Source organism: Crocodylus porosus, unplaced genomic scaffold, assembly GCF_001723895.1.
Source record: "Crocodylus porosus isolate Cpor-Errol unplaced genomic scaffold, CroPor_comp1, whole genome shotgun sequence".
NCBI lineage: Eukaryota > Metazoa > Chordata > Crocodylia > Crocodylidae > Crocodylus > Crocodylus porosus.
The window spans coordinates 12,463,715-12,482,586 of NW_017728943.1; the positions used below are offsets into that span (position 1 = coordinate 12,463,715).

General features: G+C 48.7%; 1 protein-coding gene across 1 annotated transcript in view; it reads left to right on the forward strand.

Moving 5' to 3' along the window:
• Positions 1-12,229, forward strand: part of FSTL1 (follistatin like 1) — a 71,870-nt gene extending 59,641 nt beyond the window's left edge. Inside the window, exons 6-11 of the mRNA XM_019548709.1 lie at positions 2,222-2,352; positions 6,153-6,271; positions 7,546-7,658; positions 8,685-8,795; positions 10,157-10,254; positions 11,032-12,229. Of these exons, the coding sequence (XP_019404254.1) occupies positions 2,222-2,352; positions 6,153-6,271; positions 7,546-7,658; positions 8,685-8,795; positions 10,157-10,254; positions 11,032-11,076 (617 nt within the window). The 3' untranslated portion in view covers positions 11,077-12,229. The remainder of the gene's footprint in view (positions 1-2,221; positions 2,353-6,152; positions 6,272-7,545; positions 7,659-8,684; positions 8,796-10,156; positions 10,255-11,031) is intronic.
• Positions 12,230-18,872: the final 6,643 nt, after the last annotated feature.

Sequence of the window (18,872 nt, forward strand, 5' to 3'; positions counted from 1 at the left end):
GAAATCTATGAGAACAGTTTAGCTCCATCCTCTTTGGAACCCCGCTTCAGGTAGTTGAAGGCTGCTATCAAATCCTCCCTTGGTCTTCTCTTCTGAAGATTACATAAAGCCAGTTCCCTCAGTCTGTAAGGAATGTCTACATCCTTTCTGTAGTGGGGGGCCCAAAACTGGACACAGTACTCCAGATGTGTCCTCACCAGTGCCATATAGAGGGAAATAATCACTTCCCTTAGTCTGCTGTCAATGTTCCTACTAATGCAGCCCAGCATTAGCTTTCTTAGCAACAAGGGCACACTGTTGGCTTATTGTCTGCTGTAACTACCAGGTCCTTTCTCCAGAGCTGTTGCTTGGCAAGTCAGTCCCTAGCCTGTCCCAGTGCATGGCATTATTCTGTCCTAGATGCAGGACTTTGCACTTGTCCTTATTGAATCTCATGAGATTTCTTTCAGTCCAAACATTCAATTTCTTGAGGTCTCTCTGAATCCTAGCCCTACTCTCCAGTGTATATACTACTGCCTGCCAACTTGGTGTTATCTGCAAACTTGCCAAAGATGCGCTCCATCCCATCTTCCAGGTTGTTGATGAAGACATTGTACAAAACTGGCCCCAGAACTGAGCCCTGGGGCACTCCACTTGATACCGGCTGCCAACTAGCCATTGAACCATTGATTACTACCTGTTTAGCCTAATGATCCAACCAGTTTGCTATCCACCTTATAATCCATTCATCCAAGCCATACCTCCTTAGCTTGCTTGCAAGAATGTTGTTGGAGACTGTATCAAAAGCCTTGCTAAAGTCAAGATATATCAAGTCCACTGCTTTCCCTGCATCCATAGAGCCAGTCATCTCATAGAAGGCAGTCAGGCTGGTCAGGCATGACTTGCCCTTGGTGAATCCATGCTGGCTGTTGCTAATCACCTTCTTCTCTAGGTGCTTAGAAATCGATTCCTTGAGCACCTGCTCCATGATTTTTCCAGGGATTGAGATGAGGCTGACCAGTTCCCTGGATCCTCCTTCTTCCCTTCCTTAAAAATGGGCCCTTATATTTGCCCTTTTCCAATTGTCTGGGACCTCTCCTGACTACCACAAGTTTTCAAAGATAATGGCCAGCAGCTCTGCAGTCACATTGGGCAACCCCCTCAGCACCTTCAGATGCATTGTGTCCAGCCCCATGGATCCCACTCCCCACAGCCCCTTGCAATCTAGAACCCACCATTTCCCACATTTTTCCGGGTTGAATGGAAAACCTGGATCTATGCACAATACTGGGAATCCAGGACAAATGCTGCCTCAGAGTCATGCAACCCAGGACCGGGACCTGATGTTCCCATTTCTGGACCGTACCACCCAATTATGGATGGATGGTTACCCTACCCTCTTCCCAAGGGGGGCCAAGGCCCCTGGGCCCCCACATACTCAGCGCCTATGCTGTCACCTTCCAACAGTCAAAAAGTAGTTTCGACCTGGCCTCGCAGAATCCTCCCATGCTGTCTGTCTGGCTGGCTTGGATCCCCGGCTGCTGCAAATTGTCAGCTCCACTGACCTCAATGAAGACCTGGCAATTTAGAGAAGCTTAAAATGTGGCCTTCAGTTTTTGTTTCAGTGAACAATACAGTGGCCATTGGAAGAAAGTTGTGGGCTTGTCTGTGGCAGGTAGTTGGGACAAGTCAGTTCCTGGTCATCATAAACTGTACCCCTGTTTGACAGTGGAGATGCCAGGCATGGGGCTGACCCTGGAGACTGAAATCCCCTCTCCTTCAGAGAGATGGGACTCTCAGGTTATGGGCCAAAGGGCACAGGCAAAGGGTGCATGAAAGAAGCTATTGCTGTATTGTGCAGACGCCTTGGATCCGGTTAGCTTGGATGTTCTTCTAGCCAATGGGAATTAAGTTATTTGGCCAGAGAAAGTGTTTGCTCCAGATCAAACTTTACACCCTTCCTTGGGCATCATGAACAAGTGTGGCAGGAACTGCCAAAGCAGTCAGAAGGATGGAGACATTGTCATTCCCCCGCGTCTCCACAGAGTGTCACTGTTGGCCTGTCCATGGCTCACCCTGCAGCGTGGCTGATTGAGGACAGAAATAACTCCTCCTTTGCAGTACAAGCCCTTCTGTGGCACAGGCAAGAGAGGTCTGGAAAGTCACAGCAGGGTCTTGCTCTTTAAATGTTTCTCTCTTTTTTTTTTCTCTCTCTCTCTACTTCTCTTCCACCCTTTGGCAGTTGTCTGCTACCAATCCGACCGGGATGAGCTTCGACGTCGCGTTATCCAGTGGCTGGAGGCAGAGATCATCCCTGATGGCTGGTTCTCTAAGGGCAGCAACTACAGTGAAGTCCTGGACAAATACTTCAAGGTGAGGAGGCCTTCCCCAGAGGCAGGAGCCTGTGCCTGGGCTGGAGATAGCACTGCGGTCACATTCCACCTTCTTAGTGACTTCAATGAGTGAGGCACCAGGGAGTCTCAGGTGGTCCTAGAAATATATCATATTTTCTCATGTACCACCTGCCCTCAAATAAGATGCATGCTTTTTTTTTTGGAAGGTGGGATGAAGGGAAAAAAAGGTCTTTCCTTGAAAATGTCAATATACGTTTTCATAGGGGAAACACAGGCAGCTGCAGTAGAGGGAGTATGGCTATAGGAGGTCACAGGTGCTGCTGGCTGCCCACCTGGCTTGAGAAGAAGGACTGAACAGCTTGACTCCCGCATGTTCCCCAGCTGTCCTTGTTTAAGGACAGTACATAATATTTGAAGGGAGGTGCTAAGTATGCAGTAAATATGGTAGCATGAGAGGTGAACAAGGTCTCATCCCAGGCCATTGGGAGCAGCCAAGAAGCAGCACAAAGCCCAATGCGGCTCCGCTCTGTGAAGTGCTGGTAGCAGGCTGGCAGACATGCCTTATGGATAAAAAGGAGGAGAGGGCAGACCTGGGCAGGGGAGGGGTGGGAAAGAGGAAGGAAGAGATGGATCCCTAGGAACTGGGAGCTGCTGAGGGAAAGGATAAAAAGGGAGAGGGTGAAAATTTTGAAAATTCAGAGGCAAGAAACCCGGCAGGGCAGGGCAAGGGGAAGCATGGAGTAGCTAAACCTGGGGGTGGGGGTGGAGACTCTTGTGAAAAGCAGGAAAGAGAATACAATGGGGGTACTGCTGGCCCTTGGTTGCAGTGTATCCCAGCACCATTGAGCTTAGGTGGGAGGCATGTGGGAGCTTCTGCAGGTCCCCAGCTTTAGGGATGAAGGCCCTGCTGTGGTGTGCACCTCAGATCCAAGGCCCCCCAGATCAGCAACCTTATCTATTCAGCCTGGAATGCACAAACCTTTCTTCCCCTCTTCCCACCCCTTGGTAACCAGCTGGTTGTGAGCCCCACCAGCGCTCCTGCCAGGCTCAGCATGCCTCTGCCTTCCCATCATGCCTGATAAAGACTTCAAAGCGCCCAGCCTCAGGGCCGGAGGGGCAGGTGGGGGGTGGGTTTAAATAAGAAGCTGTTGACAGCAAGAGATTAACAATGCCTGACAGGAGTTAGCACTGAAAGCAAATTTGCCATGGCAATGGCCAACCCCCTAGAGAGACCTGAGGAACCAGCACCCCCACTCCCTCTCCCTGAAAAGATCTGACCCTTTGTAGCCATTAACACTGGTGCCTTTCGTGGGGGCCCTCCTATGACCCACTGCCTCGGGCACACCCCCGGGCTCCTGCTGTCACCCTGAATGATGTGGCGACCTGCAGAGCTGTGCATCACAATCCCTTCCCCCACAAGCCTGCTAGCCCCAGCCCCCTCCCCAAAGCTCCTCCCTGTGCCACACACTTTGCTGTGTTACCCAAAGCTGGCCACGTGCTCACTGAGCTGACATCGGCACAATAAGGAGCTGCCTCCCACTGCAGGCCTAATGAAAATCTTGGCCTGAAGCACAGTGGCAAGCAAGCTCCCCTGTGCAGGAGGGAACATCTTGCTTCTTCCTCTTTCCCTCTCCACTGATTACAGACACAGGCAGGGGGAATATCCCTATGACAAAGCTGTCTTTTTCCTTAGCAGAGAAGCTGAGCTCTTGCCCCTGATTATTTGTGGTATTTAAAAGCAAACATTCCTGAGGAGCTTAAAAGATTTTGGGGTGAATTTTAATTTCTATGAGGACAGGGCTGGCTTGAGCTGGATACACTGAGTGATGAGGCAGAGAAAGTGCAGCTGTTTCCATACAGTTCAACAAATGAAGCTCAGCCCAGACCTCTAGGGCATTTATACATGTACTTTTTCGTCCCACGGTGCGCCAGAGATCTGTCACTTCGGAGCAGACTCGATTAATCAAGTCTGCTCTGCACGTGAGCTGACACACCTTGCCGCACCGTGTGCAGTTGTAAAAGTGGTGAAATGCATGTGAGTGCACAGAAAATGGTGGTGGTGTGCTTTAGAAGTAAAGCACCTCCAAGATGTTTTAGTTCAAAAGCACACCACTGCCATGTTCTGCACTGACGCACATTTCACCACCTATACCAGTGGTCTCCAAACTTTTTTGATTGTGCACCCCTATCAGTAAAAAAATTTTGAGCACTCACCCCCAATATATGTATATTTATATAAATATAAATAGAAGTTCTAAAATTTACTTCCCGCACCCCAATGGATTGTCTTGCACACCCGCTGGGGTGCGCGCACCCCACTTTGGAGACCACTGACCTATACAACTGCATGCGACACAGCACTAGGCGTTGTTCAAAGCACCCAGCACTGTGGCACTTATACATGTAATGAACCCCTTAGAGTTATTGCTATTCCAGCCCTGAGCTCCCCCGACAGCTCTGCCAGTGCTCCTCACTCCTATCCTCCTGCATCTTGATGCCTTCCCTGATGGCAAAAGCATGCCATTTTGGTTGAATTGAAGGGTAGGGACTAGGATGAGAGGAAACAACCTTCCTCGTTGCTTTGGGGAGTGGCCAGCCACTGGGCTCAAAACTATTTTCCTACTCGGAGCCAGCCTTGTGCAGCTCACTCATACACTTTGAGCATGGTCACAAACCAGCAACGCCTACATCTTCAAGGGCCTTGTCTCGAAGGCAGTTGTGTCTCTTGTTCAAGTGTTAAGAGACAGTTCCTTCTTACCAGAGTCCTCCAGCACAGGACAAAGCTGTCATCAGCAGGAAAGACAGTCTTCACTTAACCTGGTTCTGCAGAGAACACTAGCCCCTTATTGGAAATGCTGGGGCAACATGTGAGGGTTATGTACTGTTTTTACTGAGAATAAGGGCTTTCCCTGCCCTAGTACTTTCCAGAGCAATCTGCAGCCTCTGAGCACAAAAATGGGATAAGGAGAAGAAGTGACTTGCCCTCCAGCTAAAATCCTCCAGCATCTATTGTAGGACTCTAGGAATGGGATACAGTTTTCTCATCAATGTAGCACATCTACCTCTGAGGCAGGACACAGCTGCTACTGAGGAGTGTATCAGTTTGGGACAGGAAATGAAAGATGAAAGTGCAGAAGGAATTTAGGAAGGCTGGAGTGTAATTATTCTTGTTGGAATTCAACCAGAATACTGGGGCTAAAACTTGTCCAGTTTAGAGCCAGGGATAGGAATAGCTACCAGAAGTGGCTAGGCCAAGAGGCATTCTGTTTTTTCTGTCATTTGAAAGAAGACTGGCACTAATGTGTTGGGGAAGGTACTTGACAAAATCTCTAACATGAAGCAGAGGCTGACAAAGCACCCTAAGGCACAGCATGCATTTCCCTAGTCAAAAAAGTCCCCCATTCAGTGTCAGCAGACAGCAACTCTTCCTGTGATGTCTTTCTAGATCACTGGCGTTAGACAAGATTTTGGTTTTATACCTGTCTGAAAGGCAGCATGAGCTGCAACAGAGCACCAGCAAGGACAGGTCAGAAAGTTCACAGAGTCCAATTGAAACCAAAGGGGGAAGTGATACTGTCTTGCTATGGCCATAAATCAAGCCCACTACCCCACCCCAGCTCTACAGCGGTTGGTGTACCACCCCTCTCCCAGCCCCAGGCACTGAATAAGCTCCCTAAGCCTCTGCTGCCTTCCAGCAGAGTGGAGGCTTTGAAAATGCGAAGTGCCATGTGGTGCTAAGTACAAGCACCTGGCTGTGGGAAAGGGCCAGGAATAGGAAATGTCTTAGCCTCTTTCATATGCTTCCTTGTGTCCCTGCAGAGTTTTGATGATGGTGACTCTCGCCTGGACTCCAGTGAGTTCCTGAAGTTTGTGGAGCAGAATGAAACAGCCATCAACATCACCACCTACATGGACCAGGAGACAAACAAGCTACTCAGGTGGGCTGAGGCAATGAGGTAAAAACAGGTGTGATGGGGGAGCTGACTGCTTGTAGCCCATCAAACACCCCAGGGAAGCATTGCTCTACATGGCAAGAGAATCCAAACAAATCCTTTCTGTTTCTCCAGTACCTTTTATCTGCAGCCTGAGGAAAGAGCCTGGCATCCAAGGGTGGTTGCGGGGTGCGGACTGTGAATAAACCAGCCTGTGTGCTGTGTGCAGAACTCTTCCACGTCTGAGGCTCCTTGGGAGCTGCAATTTTCTAGTATCTCTGATTGGTTTTGGAACATGCAGTCCAAGCAGGTTGGGCTTTCTGTGTTTTGGTATGTGCTCAGTAAGAAGCATAATGACTGTCAGGGAAGGGCAGGTACACACTGATGTCCCAGGGATACAAGGGCTTTCTGCTTTCAGCAGGACACTGCGCACTGGGACACTGAGGACCTTGGTAACTCAGCACTGAATAATGTCCTTAGTATGCCTCACACCCGAAGGGAGTCCTGCAACTGACTGCAGGGGTAGCACTACTCTGGGGATGCACTTATGTGATGATGGGAATCTGTGTTTGCTGGTATGTTCCTCTAGGTACGGGAGTCTGCGGTGTGGGAGCATGCAAGTGTGCATGTGGCTCGGAGAGTAGGAGCATGGACAGACATACATTAACTATGCTTTAAAGTTGGGAGGCAGGGGGAAGTTGCACTTAACAGTCGAGAGCTCATGTGAGCTGATCCAGTGTGTTTCATCTGTCCACTCCTAACCTTCAGTTAGTGAAGCGAAACCACATGAATAACCCCATGAATGCAATGGGGACAATTAATCCCTGAATGAAATGAGCAAATGATGGCAGCTCAACTTCACTTTCTATAGTTTAAGAGCAGGCAGGGGATCAGTTATTCCAGGTTTGGCTGTATGGTGGCAAATCCTCCCCCTTTAAAGTGGGGTAAAATTCTGTCTGTCCACAATCCAAGTGAGCCAGCCAGTAGCTTTGTCACAGTGGTAAGAGCCTATGCCAGCAACATGGGGCCCTGAAACAGCCACAGGAGGTCTCAAACATGCCTCAGACCTGCAGTGAATCTGATATTGAAGTAGTGTGGGTGAGGCTGAGCTGGAGATGTCTTTCTCCTTGCCATTTACCAGCAAGGGAGCAGCCTGAGCTCATTTCCCCTTGTCTGCACCTTCTGGAGTCCCAGCACTGAGTGTTCAGGAGGAGCAGGAACCCCCAGCAGGGGCAGGATGCTGAGCCCCAAGCAGATTGTGTCTGTTTGTTTCCATTCAGGGGACTCTGTGTGGATGCCCTCATTGAGCTGTCCGATGAAAATGCCGACTGGAAACTCAGCTTCAATGAGTTCCTCAAGTGCCTCAGCCCATCCTTCAACCCGCCGGAGAAAAGTATGGGCTTTCTCTTTGCACCGGGGGCAGACAGGGAACAGGAAGGGAGGAGGGGAGATACTGGCTTTGAGCTGGGCACAGGGGACTGGTACCTAAGAGCTTTGCTACTTCTACTCAGCCAATACACCTCACTCATGGCCCTGCAGCTCCCCCTACTAGTTCACACATTGGCTTCCCACACAGCTCTGCCAATGCCCCTTTCTCCTCATGTACAGAATCCCCTGCTATTCCAATCTTGGTGCCCTCTCCCTCTCTGGCAATGTACTCCTAACTGCCTGCAGCATCCCCTACTATTATGGAGAATGTGAGATAAGCTTCAAAGAGTCAGGGCAGGTGAGGAACATTTGTCTGGGAGATCAAGCCAAGTGTTCAGCAGTGAATGAGGAGGAGTGTGTTTTAAAGATCATTTTGGAGGATCAGATGAGACCAAAGTCCAACCCTGTTCTGCATTTCAGTTACCGGACACCCTCCCTGACAGACATCCCGTAGCCTTTTGGACCCAGCTTAGACTTGCAGTGTTCCTGGAAACTGCTCAGGGTTCTAATGATTAAACATTCTCTGGTGGCCGACTGAATTTTCTCAATCGGCAACGCTCTCTCCATCACTCAGGTGGTACCAGATTCAAGTCTGAGGTTGGGACGGTTTTAGTGGCAGAGGTTCATGAGGCTGTACTTCTGGAGAGCCATCTGCTGGAACTCTGTGCTGTCCCTTCTAGTGAGACATTAGTCACACTGATATTATCTGCCATCCTTTTCTGCACATGACAGGACTGAACTTCCCAGGCAGGAGAGTTGGTCCTCTAGTTCACTACTCAAATAACAATGTTGGAAAAACCCTGAGGTGTTTTTGTGGGCAAAATAAAGAATAATTTAAGAAGTGCTTGGATTGTTTCACTGTGGGGGATAATCATAGTTAATCATCAGAAAAGTTTTTGCTCATCTTTGTACAAAGGGGCTTCCAGAATTTCAGTTCTGGTATCTGCCTCATCCATCACAGTCCATGCCCTTTCACCTGTGCCTCTTCCAGAATGCGCCCTTGAAGATGAAACCTATGAGGATGGAGCAGAGACCCAAGTGGAGTGTAACAGCTGTGTTTGTGCCTGTGGCAATTGGGTGTGCACTGCCATGACCTGTGATGGTAAGTATGACCTGCTTTAGGCTGGGGAGATGAGAAGGGCTGCTCTCAGATAGAGGAAAGTTGTGACCTCTAGCTGTTTGGGTAGCAGTGGGCACCTGTATCTCTTATTTTCTCATATCTTCCTGGAACACACTGTGAGAGCTACTTGCTCTCTCTGTCTCCAAGTCCTGCAAAATTAGAGCTGTGATCCTGATAAGAACGATGAGATCCTTTATGCTAGGATCCTATCATAACATCCTTGGAATAAAAGCTCTAGACAAGGAAGATAACTTGTTGGTGTGAAGCATAGTTGGCCATCCCTCTCTTGTCCCCTGGGGTATTTCCCCTGAATCCAGAATCCAGCTTGGACAGCAGTGCCACAAATTAAGTCCTAACGAACTTCTTCATTGAAGGCTTCTTATCTGCAGGGCAGCCTTCTCTTGGAGAAGCCAATAGATCCCCTGTGTAAAACTCTGAAAGATGCTTTCTCCTCTTTACAACCAGCTGGGTTTGCCCTCCCAGTTCTACTCTGCATTCTTCTTGCCCCCTTCCTTAGTAACTGTGGTTTTTACCTGAACATGGCCCCTTTCCTTTTTCAGAGCTTGCCATCTCCTTCTGCAAACTGTCAGCTCTGATCCACAAGGAGATACCAGCCCCCTGACCAGATACAGGGACAGTAAAACAGAGAAAAGTATTCTTATCAAATGATTTGCAACATTTCTTTGGTAATACAGAATGGAAGCCTCTGAATTAAGCAGCTGTGAGTGTTTGTCCCTTAATTCAGAGGGGACACTGTTTCATCTAGGATGCTGTAGACACTACTATCTTATCAGATTGGCTGCCTGGATCAGTAGGTACAGCTACGAGATCATGTGGCAACCAAGTGCTTTTAAGGTTCAGGGAAGCATGCAGTGGGGCAGCAATTATTTTTGCTTCTGCACCCATCTTAGCTATGACTGGAGGCTCTTGTTGAAGGAGTAAGCAGATCTGAACAGCATTACATCAGCTAGATGCATCTCTTAAGCAGAATTCCTGCTTTCATTAAGCATCAATTATTGTTTTATCACTGGCCTGAGAGATGCCAGAGGAAGCACATTTTCCACTTTAGTGGACTGCATGCTCTTATCTACAAAAACATTATTTTTGTAGCCAAATAAGTTGGGGAAATAGGCAGATTCATCCCTTACACATTTTTTTTTAATTAATTTTGTATTGGAAGAATTATGTGGATGTACACCTCGGAAAGTAGGACAGACGCCACCCTTTCGCCTTACAGGCCAAAACACCTTTTATTTCTCCAGAAAAAGCCCCAGCAAGTGTAAAGTTACCTGTAGTCTCAGCCAGGTTGAGCAAATCCTGATTTTCTGCTCTTGTGTTTGTAGGAAAGAATGGGAAAGTGTCTCCTCAGGGGCAGCAGCGCCATGAAGACCTGACTGAGGAGGAGCTGGCCAGATACGTTCAGGAGCTGCAGAAGCACCAGGTTAGGAGTGGCTAGCACTGATGGGGATGGTGCTAGGACGTAGATGCTCCTAGGAGTGCATTTGCAGTCCTGTGGGATAATTGGGAGCCTTCCACCTGCTGGTAGCAGCAGTCGCTGCCAGTACAGAGCTGATGCCAGAGCTGTGAAGCCCGGAGCAGCTGTTTGCAGGCTGCCCCCTGCTTGCTTGCTGCAGCTGCCCAGAGCCTGGGCTGGCTACAAACAGTGCACTGGGCTCCGGAAGCCTGCCTTTACCTCTGTGCCAGGAGCAGGGGAGAGACCGGGCTTGCGCTGCCTCAGGCCCCTTGCTCACCGCCTGCTCCGACACGCGGGTGCACGCACTGGTGCAGAGCTGATGCCGGAGCCTGCAACAGCTGTTTGGAGCCTCCCAGCTGCAGCCATTCCCTGCTCTGGGGAGCTGCTGTCAGCTGGGAGCCTAGGCTGTTTCCAGCAGGCAGCTGAGACACTGCAAGCTGTGCTGGGACCAGCCCGGGCTCCAGCAGCTGTCCAGAGCCAAGGTAGCTGCTGACAGCCACAGAGCCTGAGCTGGGGGGCAGGGGCTTTGGGTGGCGGGCGCAGGGCGGCAGGGCTGGGGGGCAGGGGCTTTGGGTGGAGGGAAAGGGGCACAAGTAGGGTATCCTGCCATGTACCCCTTGCCCTCATTTTGTTTTTTTTGCCATGCTGGCGCTCCGGCACCTTCCGAGGTAGGCACTGTGGTGTTTTTCGGCACTCCAGCCAAAAAATGTTGCCTACCCCTGACCTAGGTCTTTCTTTCCCCAGGAGACGGCTGAGAAGACCAAGCGAATGAGCACCAAAGAGATGTAAGGGGACTCTGTGCTAGAGGAGCCTGGGGGCTGGGCCTGACCTGCTGCCCTGTCCCTCCATGCCGATCTCAGTATGCACAAGTGTCTGCTACCATTGCCCAATCACAGATATTTACATTGTATAGCATTGGGATTTTTGTTTTGTAATGCAGTGGGGGAGGGGAGTGCTGCCCACACATTCAGGGAGTGTTCACTGCTGGGGGGTAGCAAGGCCAGGAGGAAGTTACCACAGCCCCTATGATCTCCCTTGTGGAGGGGATCTATGGATCTCTGTAGACAATGGCCGTGGAGGGCAGTCAGTGTAGGTTCTATGCTAAGAGGGGAATCTGGGGAAGGAGAGCAGGTCACTGTTGGTGGGGAGGGGGTCTTTAACCTTATACAATGTTTGCAGCCTGCTGGCAAGCTCCACTACGAGCTCTGAGGAACAGCATCCACCAGCACTGGCTGCAGCAGCATGTGAGGGACAGCACTGTGTCTGAGTGCATCTCTTGTGTAGCACTGTCATCCAGGGACCTTTGCCTTCCTTCACCGCAGGGCCATCCACTCTCCATTAACCTTTCTGCCTTACATCACCTCCCTCATCGCATCTCCCGCTCTGTGGCCTTCCCCAAGCTCCAGGTCACCCCTGCTACTGCCTTTCCTCCATGTGGCTCACCTCCTCCATCTGCTCCCCCATATAGGGAAATGACTTAAGAGAAAATCGGCACTTGGCTTCATAGCTTAAGTGAGAATCCCAGGGAAGTGGGGGTGGGGAGAGGGTCTTTAACCCTGTCTCCCCAGGGCTATGAAGCACCTGGAGTCCCTGGTGACATTCCACTGACAGTGATCCAATGTGCCCCTTGCCTTCAGCCAGCCAGTCCCCAGCAGCAACTCCAGTGCAGTGTGGGCTCCAACGTGGCACTGTTCCCCTTGACCTCATCTCACCCCCCCCCCCCTTCCTAAAGGTGCTACAATATTTCTTCTCATTGCACTTGCAGGCCAACTCCCTCTTTTTTATTACTTTATTTTCTATGGTAGCAATTCCGCTTTTGTATCTTGTAGCTCTAGATCTTTGAAGGAAACAAAAGATGCTTTTTGTTAATGAAAGTGCTGTAGCTTCTGTGCATGGTTTGTATTGAAGTGTACCCAGCAAGTACAATCAACTTCTAAGCCCAGAGCTGAAGGGCAGGTGCTGCTGTGTTCCTCACGGTAATGAAACAGGATTTCATGTAATAAATAGAATGGGGATTCTCTGTCGGGGTGGCTGGATACAACCAGACCTTGTGGTTCTCTCTAGGCTTTAGAGCAGGGAACTATCAGCATTGCCGGGAGCCGGATGCCGTTTCCCAGCAGCCCCTGCCCACATCACTGCAGCCAGTTTCCATGGAGACCTCAGCAGCGGCCAGGGTTTCCATGGAGACCAACCCAAGCGGTGCTGGCAGGGCACGCAGGTAGGTGGGGAGCTGCCCCGTAGCTGGGGCTGGGATTTTGTGGTGGTGACAACGTGGTCTGGAGCCAGTCCAGACCTGCAGTGGGCTGCCTGCATGCCCCTGCCAAGGGCATGCAGGCAGCGGATCACAGCTGTGCCTTACACTGTCACTGCCACAAAATCTTGGCCCTGGAACAGCTCTCTGCCCACCCACGTGCCCTGCCAGTGCTGCTTGGGTCAGTCTCTGTGGAAACCCTGGCTCCACGCTGTCATGGCCCCACCATTCCTGGAGTCTCCATAGAAACTAGCCACAGCAATGCGGGCAGGGGCTGCTAGGAAATGCAGTCCATCAAGGGCCAGATCCAGCCCATGGACTGGACTTTGCCCACCCCTGCACTAGAGTGATTATCCCAGCTTTGTGTCACTGTACAAGGTCTCCCTAGTGTGTGTGGATGGGACTGAGAGCTGTGCTAGGTAAGGGCCAGAGGGATCCTCCAGTAGAAAAGTAACACCAAAAGGGATGCTTTAACAGCACACTGCTAGTTGAAGCCTTAGATGGAAGAGTGGTGTTCTCTCTCTCTACTTCCCTTTGCTGTGAGGTCAGCTGGATTCTCCTTTCCCTCTAATCCAAGGTTCCAGCTGAACCGGGCTGAGGGGAGGGACCCCTGTGACATTCCACAAGGCCTGTTGTCCAGGTCTCTGACCATTATGGTCACCTTTCCTGAATCATTTTCTTCCAACTGCTTGTTGTTAGCATTGCCCCAGTTATAAACACGATACTCTGTTGGCAGCACCCTTGTGCTGGGTCCCACAGGGCCTTCTGCGTTCAGGGTACATGCCCACACACCCCACTACCATGTACTCATGTCCCTGAAGCACATTCCAGATGGTCACACACAGGCTGAGTCCAGATGTCTTCACTTTCCACCACCCACCCTCCTCTTGCCTAATGTCAGCAACTGTCACCACCTGTCTTGCAATTCCTAGTGCTTATTCAGGGAGTGCTTCCAATGACATCAGAAGAAGTCTGTTCTGCTTGCGTAAAGGTCAGCAGGATTTCTGCCCCCAACTTCCCCATATTCAAAGGAGCTGGCTGACAGGGAAAAAGAAGAGGCAGTACCCAGTGAACAGAGAGAAAAAAGGCAGTTTAGAACCCAGTACAGTGAGCAGCCAGCCCCTTTCATAGTTGCCTTTGTCTTGCTGTCATCACGTTCTCTGTAGCCTGTGGATATCAGAGCATGGGCACTGTTCTCAGTGATGCCTGTGTAAATCCAGAGACAAGGATTTAGTGCAGAGTGGGAGAGGGGGACCTGCCCCTCAGAACACAGAGGTTTACAGAAATAAAGCAAGGGGGTTAGCCTCCTTTCTTCCTTAGTATAAATCCAAAGTAACATCAGTGGAGGTACATCCACGTACTAACATGCATGGGAGGAGAACCAGCCTCTAGAGCTTTGGGCAGTCTCCCAGATCAAGAAAAGGGCAGTGCTGCTCCACAAGTTATGTTATTTTGGTTTCTTCTTCACCCTTTGCAGAGCAAGGAACACTAGTAAAATGGGAGCTGTTTTTCAAAATCTTTCTCTTCCCAAGTCCCCCACAGATGAGGGAACAAGCTTGTGCGTTGGGTTTGGAGTTGCCAGAGCATTGCTTTGGACTCTTTGCCTTATTTGATTATAGTCTAAAACCATGGAAGTCGTCATGGCTCCTGGCTTGTTCCTTCCAGCCTGTTAAAAGTGCCTTAGAGAAAATGCAATGCCATACCATAAAGCAGGAGTGTTCACTGGTGGGAGGACACAGCATATTCTCCAGCCAGGAAGATCTGAAAGTGGGAGGAGTCAACCAAAGAAGTAATTCTGTGCAGTTAGACTGCAGCTGGAGGTTTTAAACAACCTGCAGAGTTATGCAGCGTGGCCTGTGATACTCTTCAATGTACTGTAGATGTGCAAGCTGCAGACACTTCAGGTTCTAGCATACAATGCAGCCAAACTACTCTGGTCACTTTGGAGCAGTGCATGCTGGGATATGTAGTCTCGGCTGCCCTGCAACTCCCACAAAAAATGGCTACGGTCTGCTCCAGTTCAGGCAAAATATGTGGATTCCCTTATGAGCTATGTGATACTGCACCCCAATGCAGCCAAGACCGGGACAGCTGGGCCTTGTTAAATTGCCTTTCTAATGACAGGTTTGCTACCTACAGAGCTTCTCCCTGCCCGCCCCAGTAACCTAGAAAGAAAAATACCCTTTAAAATGTAACATTTGTTGAAAACAGTGGTCAGCACTGAGGGCCATGTTACATTGGTACATGCATGGTGCATGAACATCTCTTCCCTGTAATCACAGGGGACAGTCCCAATGTGGAAGGAACAACTCCAAGCAGTGTGTGCTGGGATAGTCACTGGAGAGTCTGCAAGGGGCAGGGAAGGCAAATTTTTTAAGCCACCGTTTAAGGAACAAACAAAAAAGCTTCCATTCTCTCTATATTTCCCTTGTGTACGTGTGTGAAATTTATCAGTATTCCATAGGTCTCTTTAGCAAACTTATTTTACTTGTTTTTGTAATGTTTTTGAAGCAGGGAGGAGAGGTTTGGATATAACTGCCAAATAAATGAAACAAAATGAAAAGAGTCCATTTGTTTCCTTTTATTTACAAGACCAAAATAGAATTGGCTTTAGGATTTCTGCGCTCCCTCCTACACCCTTACAGGCTGTCCCCCTCGTAGCCATCAAAGCGACAAAGCTTGTGGTAACTGCTTTCGTGTAAGGAACTCAAAGCACTTTGTATAGGCAGGTCAGTATCATTATCCGTACTTGCAGATGGTGAAATGGAGGGAAATGGCCATGGTTACAGAGTAAATCAGTGGCATGCCAGCAGAACACAGGAAGCCAGCCTAGCATTCAGTGCTTCTTAGTACTGTCTTATGTACCCTCCCTCAACTCCAGTGTTTACTCCTCCTGTGTATTCAGGAGGGAAAGACAACAGACTTCTGACCATAATGTGTTTGTACAGTCCACAGCCTAACCATGGCATGATCAAAATACAGTTAATGAGGATGCTAATACAAAGGTTCTTGTCACCCATCTGGGCAGTGGAGATGAGATGGCACCAAACACCAGGCCAGAAGTTAATGGTTTTTAATCTTGTCTTTGACCTTGGCTCACTTTTGTGCTTGGAGGACAGCATGAAGGCCCCCACAGCAACTAAGAGTTGATTCATCATGAGACATGAGGGAGAAATGCTGATGGCAAAATCAGAGCCAACAATCTCAGCGCTTGTACTCCACGAACTGTCTGAGCAGAGGACAGTATGTACATACAACAGGAAAAGACTAGTGCAGGCTGACTCCGATTTTCCACTAGCTTCCATGGGCCCATCTTCCTCCAGGCCAGTCACTCATTTTGAGCCTACGTTGTTTCTCATCACCTCCTGCTTCCCTGAGGAGAAGTCACAGCCCCTTTATGCCACCAGTATCTCTGCTGGGGAGATTCTGCCAGCCAGGGTTATGTGTCTCGGCACAGAGCTCAGTCATTTCCTTGATAACCTGAACACCTCTACTCTAATGTCACCTGCCAGTATCCTGCCAGACCTCTCCCAACCCCATTTATTCAAAGACATCTAGAGTTTTGTACAACCCTACACAGTTTTTAATCTATAGAAAATGCACTGTGCTACAGCATATGGTTATGTTTTATATAGAGCTCATACACACTCCTTCGACGCCAGGGAACAGCTCAATGCAGTCCTTTGTTTATCATGGCTTGAGCCCATGTTCCTTTACAATGAGTCTTTGTTCCTTATCCTGCAGTTATGCACTTACTTCAATATCCACTTTGAAGGATCTTATGAAGCCTCATGAAAATCAGGTAATTCATGCCTGGTGAGTCACTTTGATGTACATTAACTTTTCACAAATTCTCAAACATCTTAATGAGTTTGAGAGGCCCTGGTTTTCCCATTTAGACCCATGCTGGTTTGATTCTTTCAAGTGATACCTGTGCAAAGGTACACCTAATTTCTCCTTAACTGGACCATGCCCGTAAATCTGTTTCTCATGTAAACATTAGGCTTGCCAACGGGTAAGTTCCAGAGATATTGCTTGGCTCTGTTTAATAATAGTTCCATACTATTCTCTTTTCCCCCTGTTAATGGGATATCTGGGTAACTATTTGAAAGCTAAGGAGCACCAAATTTCAATGTGAAGCCTCAATTCTGTCACCTTTGCATGAATATATTATGAAAGAGCCTTTAATGATATGGTGTATTATTTGCAGGTAGTATCATGCCATTCTTCTGTACAATCTTAAATATATACACAGAGCATCTGCTGCTGCAGTAAATTCTCATGCACATGATAGTCCATGGGAAGGAATGCCAGGAGTGCTTGTTTCATTTGCCATGCACTTTATATAGGTATAGAAAAAGTTGCCTATTTTATGCAGTTACATTGAAAAATAGCATATCTTTGACTGCCCCACTTGTAGTTGCTGTACATGTAATCTTGATTTTCCCTGCACAATACTCATCTTTTCAGAACACAGCTTTCCCAATGGAACTTCCTCAGATGCTAGCCAGAGAGAAATTCTGTCACCCAGATTCCTTTAGCAAATTGGTATTAAAACCCCTTGCCTCTAAGGCACTTTAACAAGGTGTAGGCTCAATGATGCTGAACTGTTTTCCAGAAAAAAGGTCCTCCTCTAGCAGAGACCAGATTTGGATTGTTTTAGTTGCTTTCTGGAGGGGGTTGCAAAACCCAACAGGGAGTGCTAGAAAGCTACAATGTTCAGTGTAGCTGTTGCTGTGCTCTCCAGCCAGGATGCTGCTCCTTTGGGACTCTGAAGCACTCTACATACGATAGTTGAAAAAGCCTTCCAATTGCACTGCAGGGTAGGTATTAATTTATTTCACCAATGGGAGAAAAGGGAATTAAGCTTAAAAAATAGAAATAAAAGGGCTTGCCCAAGCCCGCAAAAAAATAAATAAAAACAAACAAGCAAACAACACAGAAAAAAATCAAGTGGTCCGTTGAAAGTTTGTAAGGTTAAGGGTCTCAATCTATCATAGAATTGTAGAACTGGAAGGGACCTGTAAGATCATCAAGTTTCATCCCCTGCCATGGGCAGGAAGTTATTGGGCTCAGACAAGCTCAACAAGGTGTGTGTCCAGCTTCCACTTGAATACCTGCAAGGACGGTGAGTGCACCACCTTTGCTGGGAATGTGTTGCAGATTCTGGCAACCTTTACAGAGAAAAAGTTCTTTCTTGTATCTAGCCTGAATATACCCTCTATAAGCTTATGCCCATTGGTCCTCTTCCTCTCTTGAGGTGCCTTCCTGAAGAATTGCTCACCTAGATCTTACAAAAAACTAGAATTCTTGGTTCCAAAATGATACCTTTATTAGACCAACTGGAAAATGGCAAGAAAATTGTCTTTTTCTGCAAGCTTTTGGAATCAAAATCCCTTCGTCAGGCTCTGGGAAAAGTGTAGATGGTACAAGATGGTAAAAAGTCCTCATAGGTAGGAAATAAACTTCATTTTTGCTCAGAGGGAGCTGAAGATGGAAGGCTGTCCCTCTGGGTCCAGGAGAGTATCTTTGTGAGCTATGCTAAGTAGCTCTTCAATGTGTTGATCGGGCAGAATTCCTTCCCTGGACGTGTCAGATGGCAGGCAGGAAGGTAAAAAAACTTCCTTGTTGTTCTGCAATGAAGTTTAAAATCCAAAATTCACCTAGACCTTGGTGTTTACCCCTGATGTATTTGCAGGTGGCTATCAAGTCACCTCTCAGCCTTCTCTTAAGCAAACTGAACAGGCCCAGTTCCTGGAGTCTCTTCTCATAGGGCCGATCCTCCATGCCCTCAACCAAGGCCATTCTTTGTACCCTCTTGAGCTTATCCACATCCTTGAACTGCGTTGCCCAAAACTGGACACAGTACTGCGGCTGAGGCCCCACCAACACCGAACAGAGTGGGAGGATCACTTCCCTGGATCTACTGGCAGCACATGAGCTGATGCATGCCAGAGGTCTATTTGCCCTGCTAGCATCCTCATCACACTGCTGGCCCATATTCATCTTCCATGTCAGACACAGAAATAGAAACTAGAGCACCTGACACTCAGGCCTTGACCATACACAGAAGTGGAGTTGCATTAACTGCCCTGGTGCAATGAAAGTGGTACAGTCTCCTTATGCTTATACTGGAATCATAGAATCATAGAATCAATGAGCGCGAAGGGACCTAGACAGATCATCAAGTCCGACCCCTGCCATGGGCAGGAAGGAGCACTGGGGATGGCAGGGGTCATAAGACCCCGGCCAGGTGCCTATCCAGTCTCCTCTTGAAGATCTCCAGGGAAGGTGAGAGCACCACCTCTCTGGGAAGCCTATTCCAGGCTCTGGC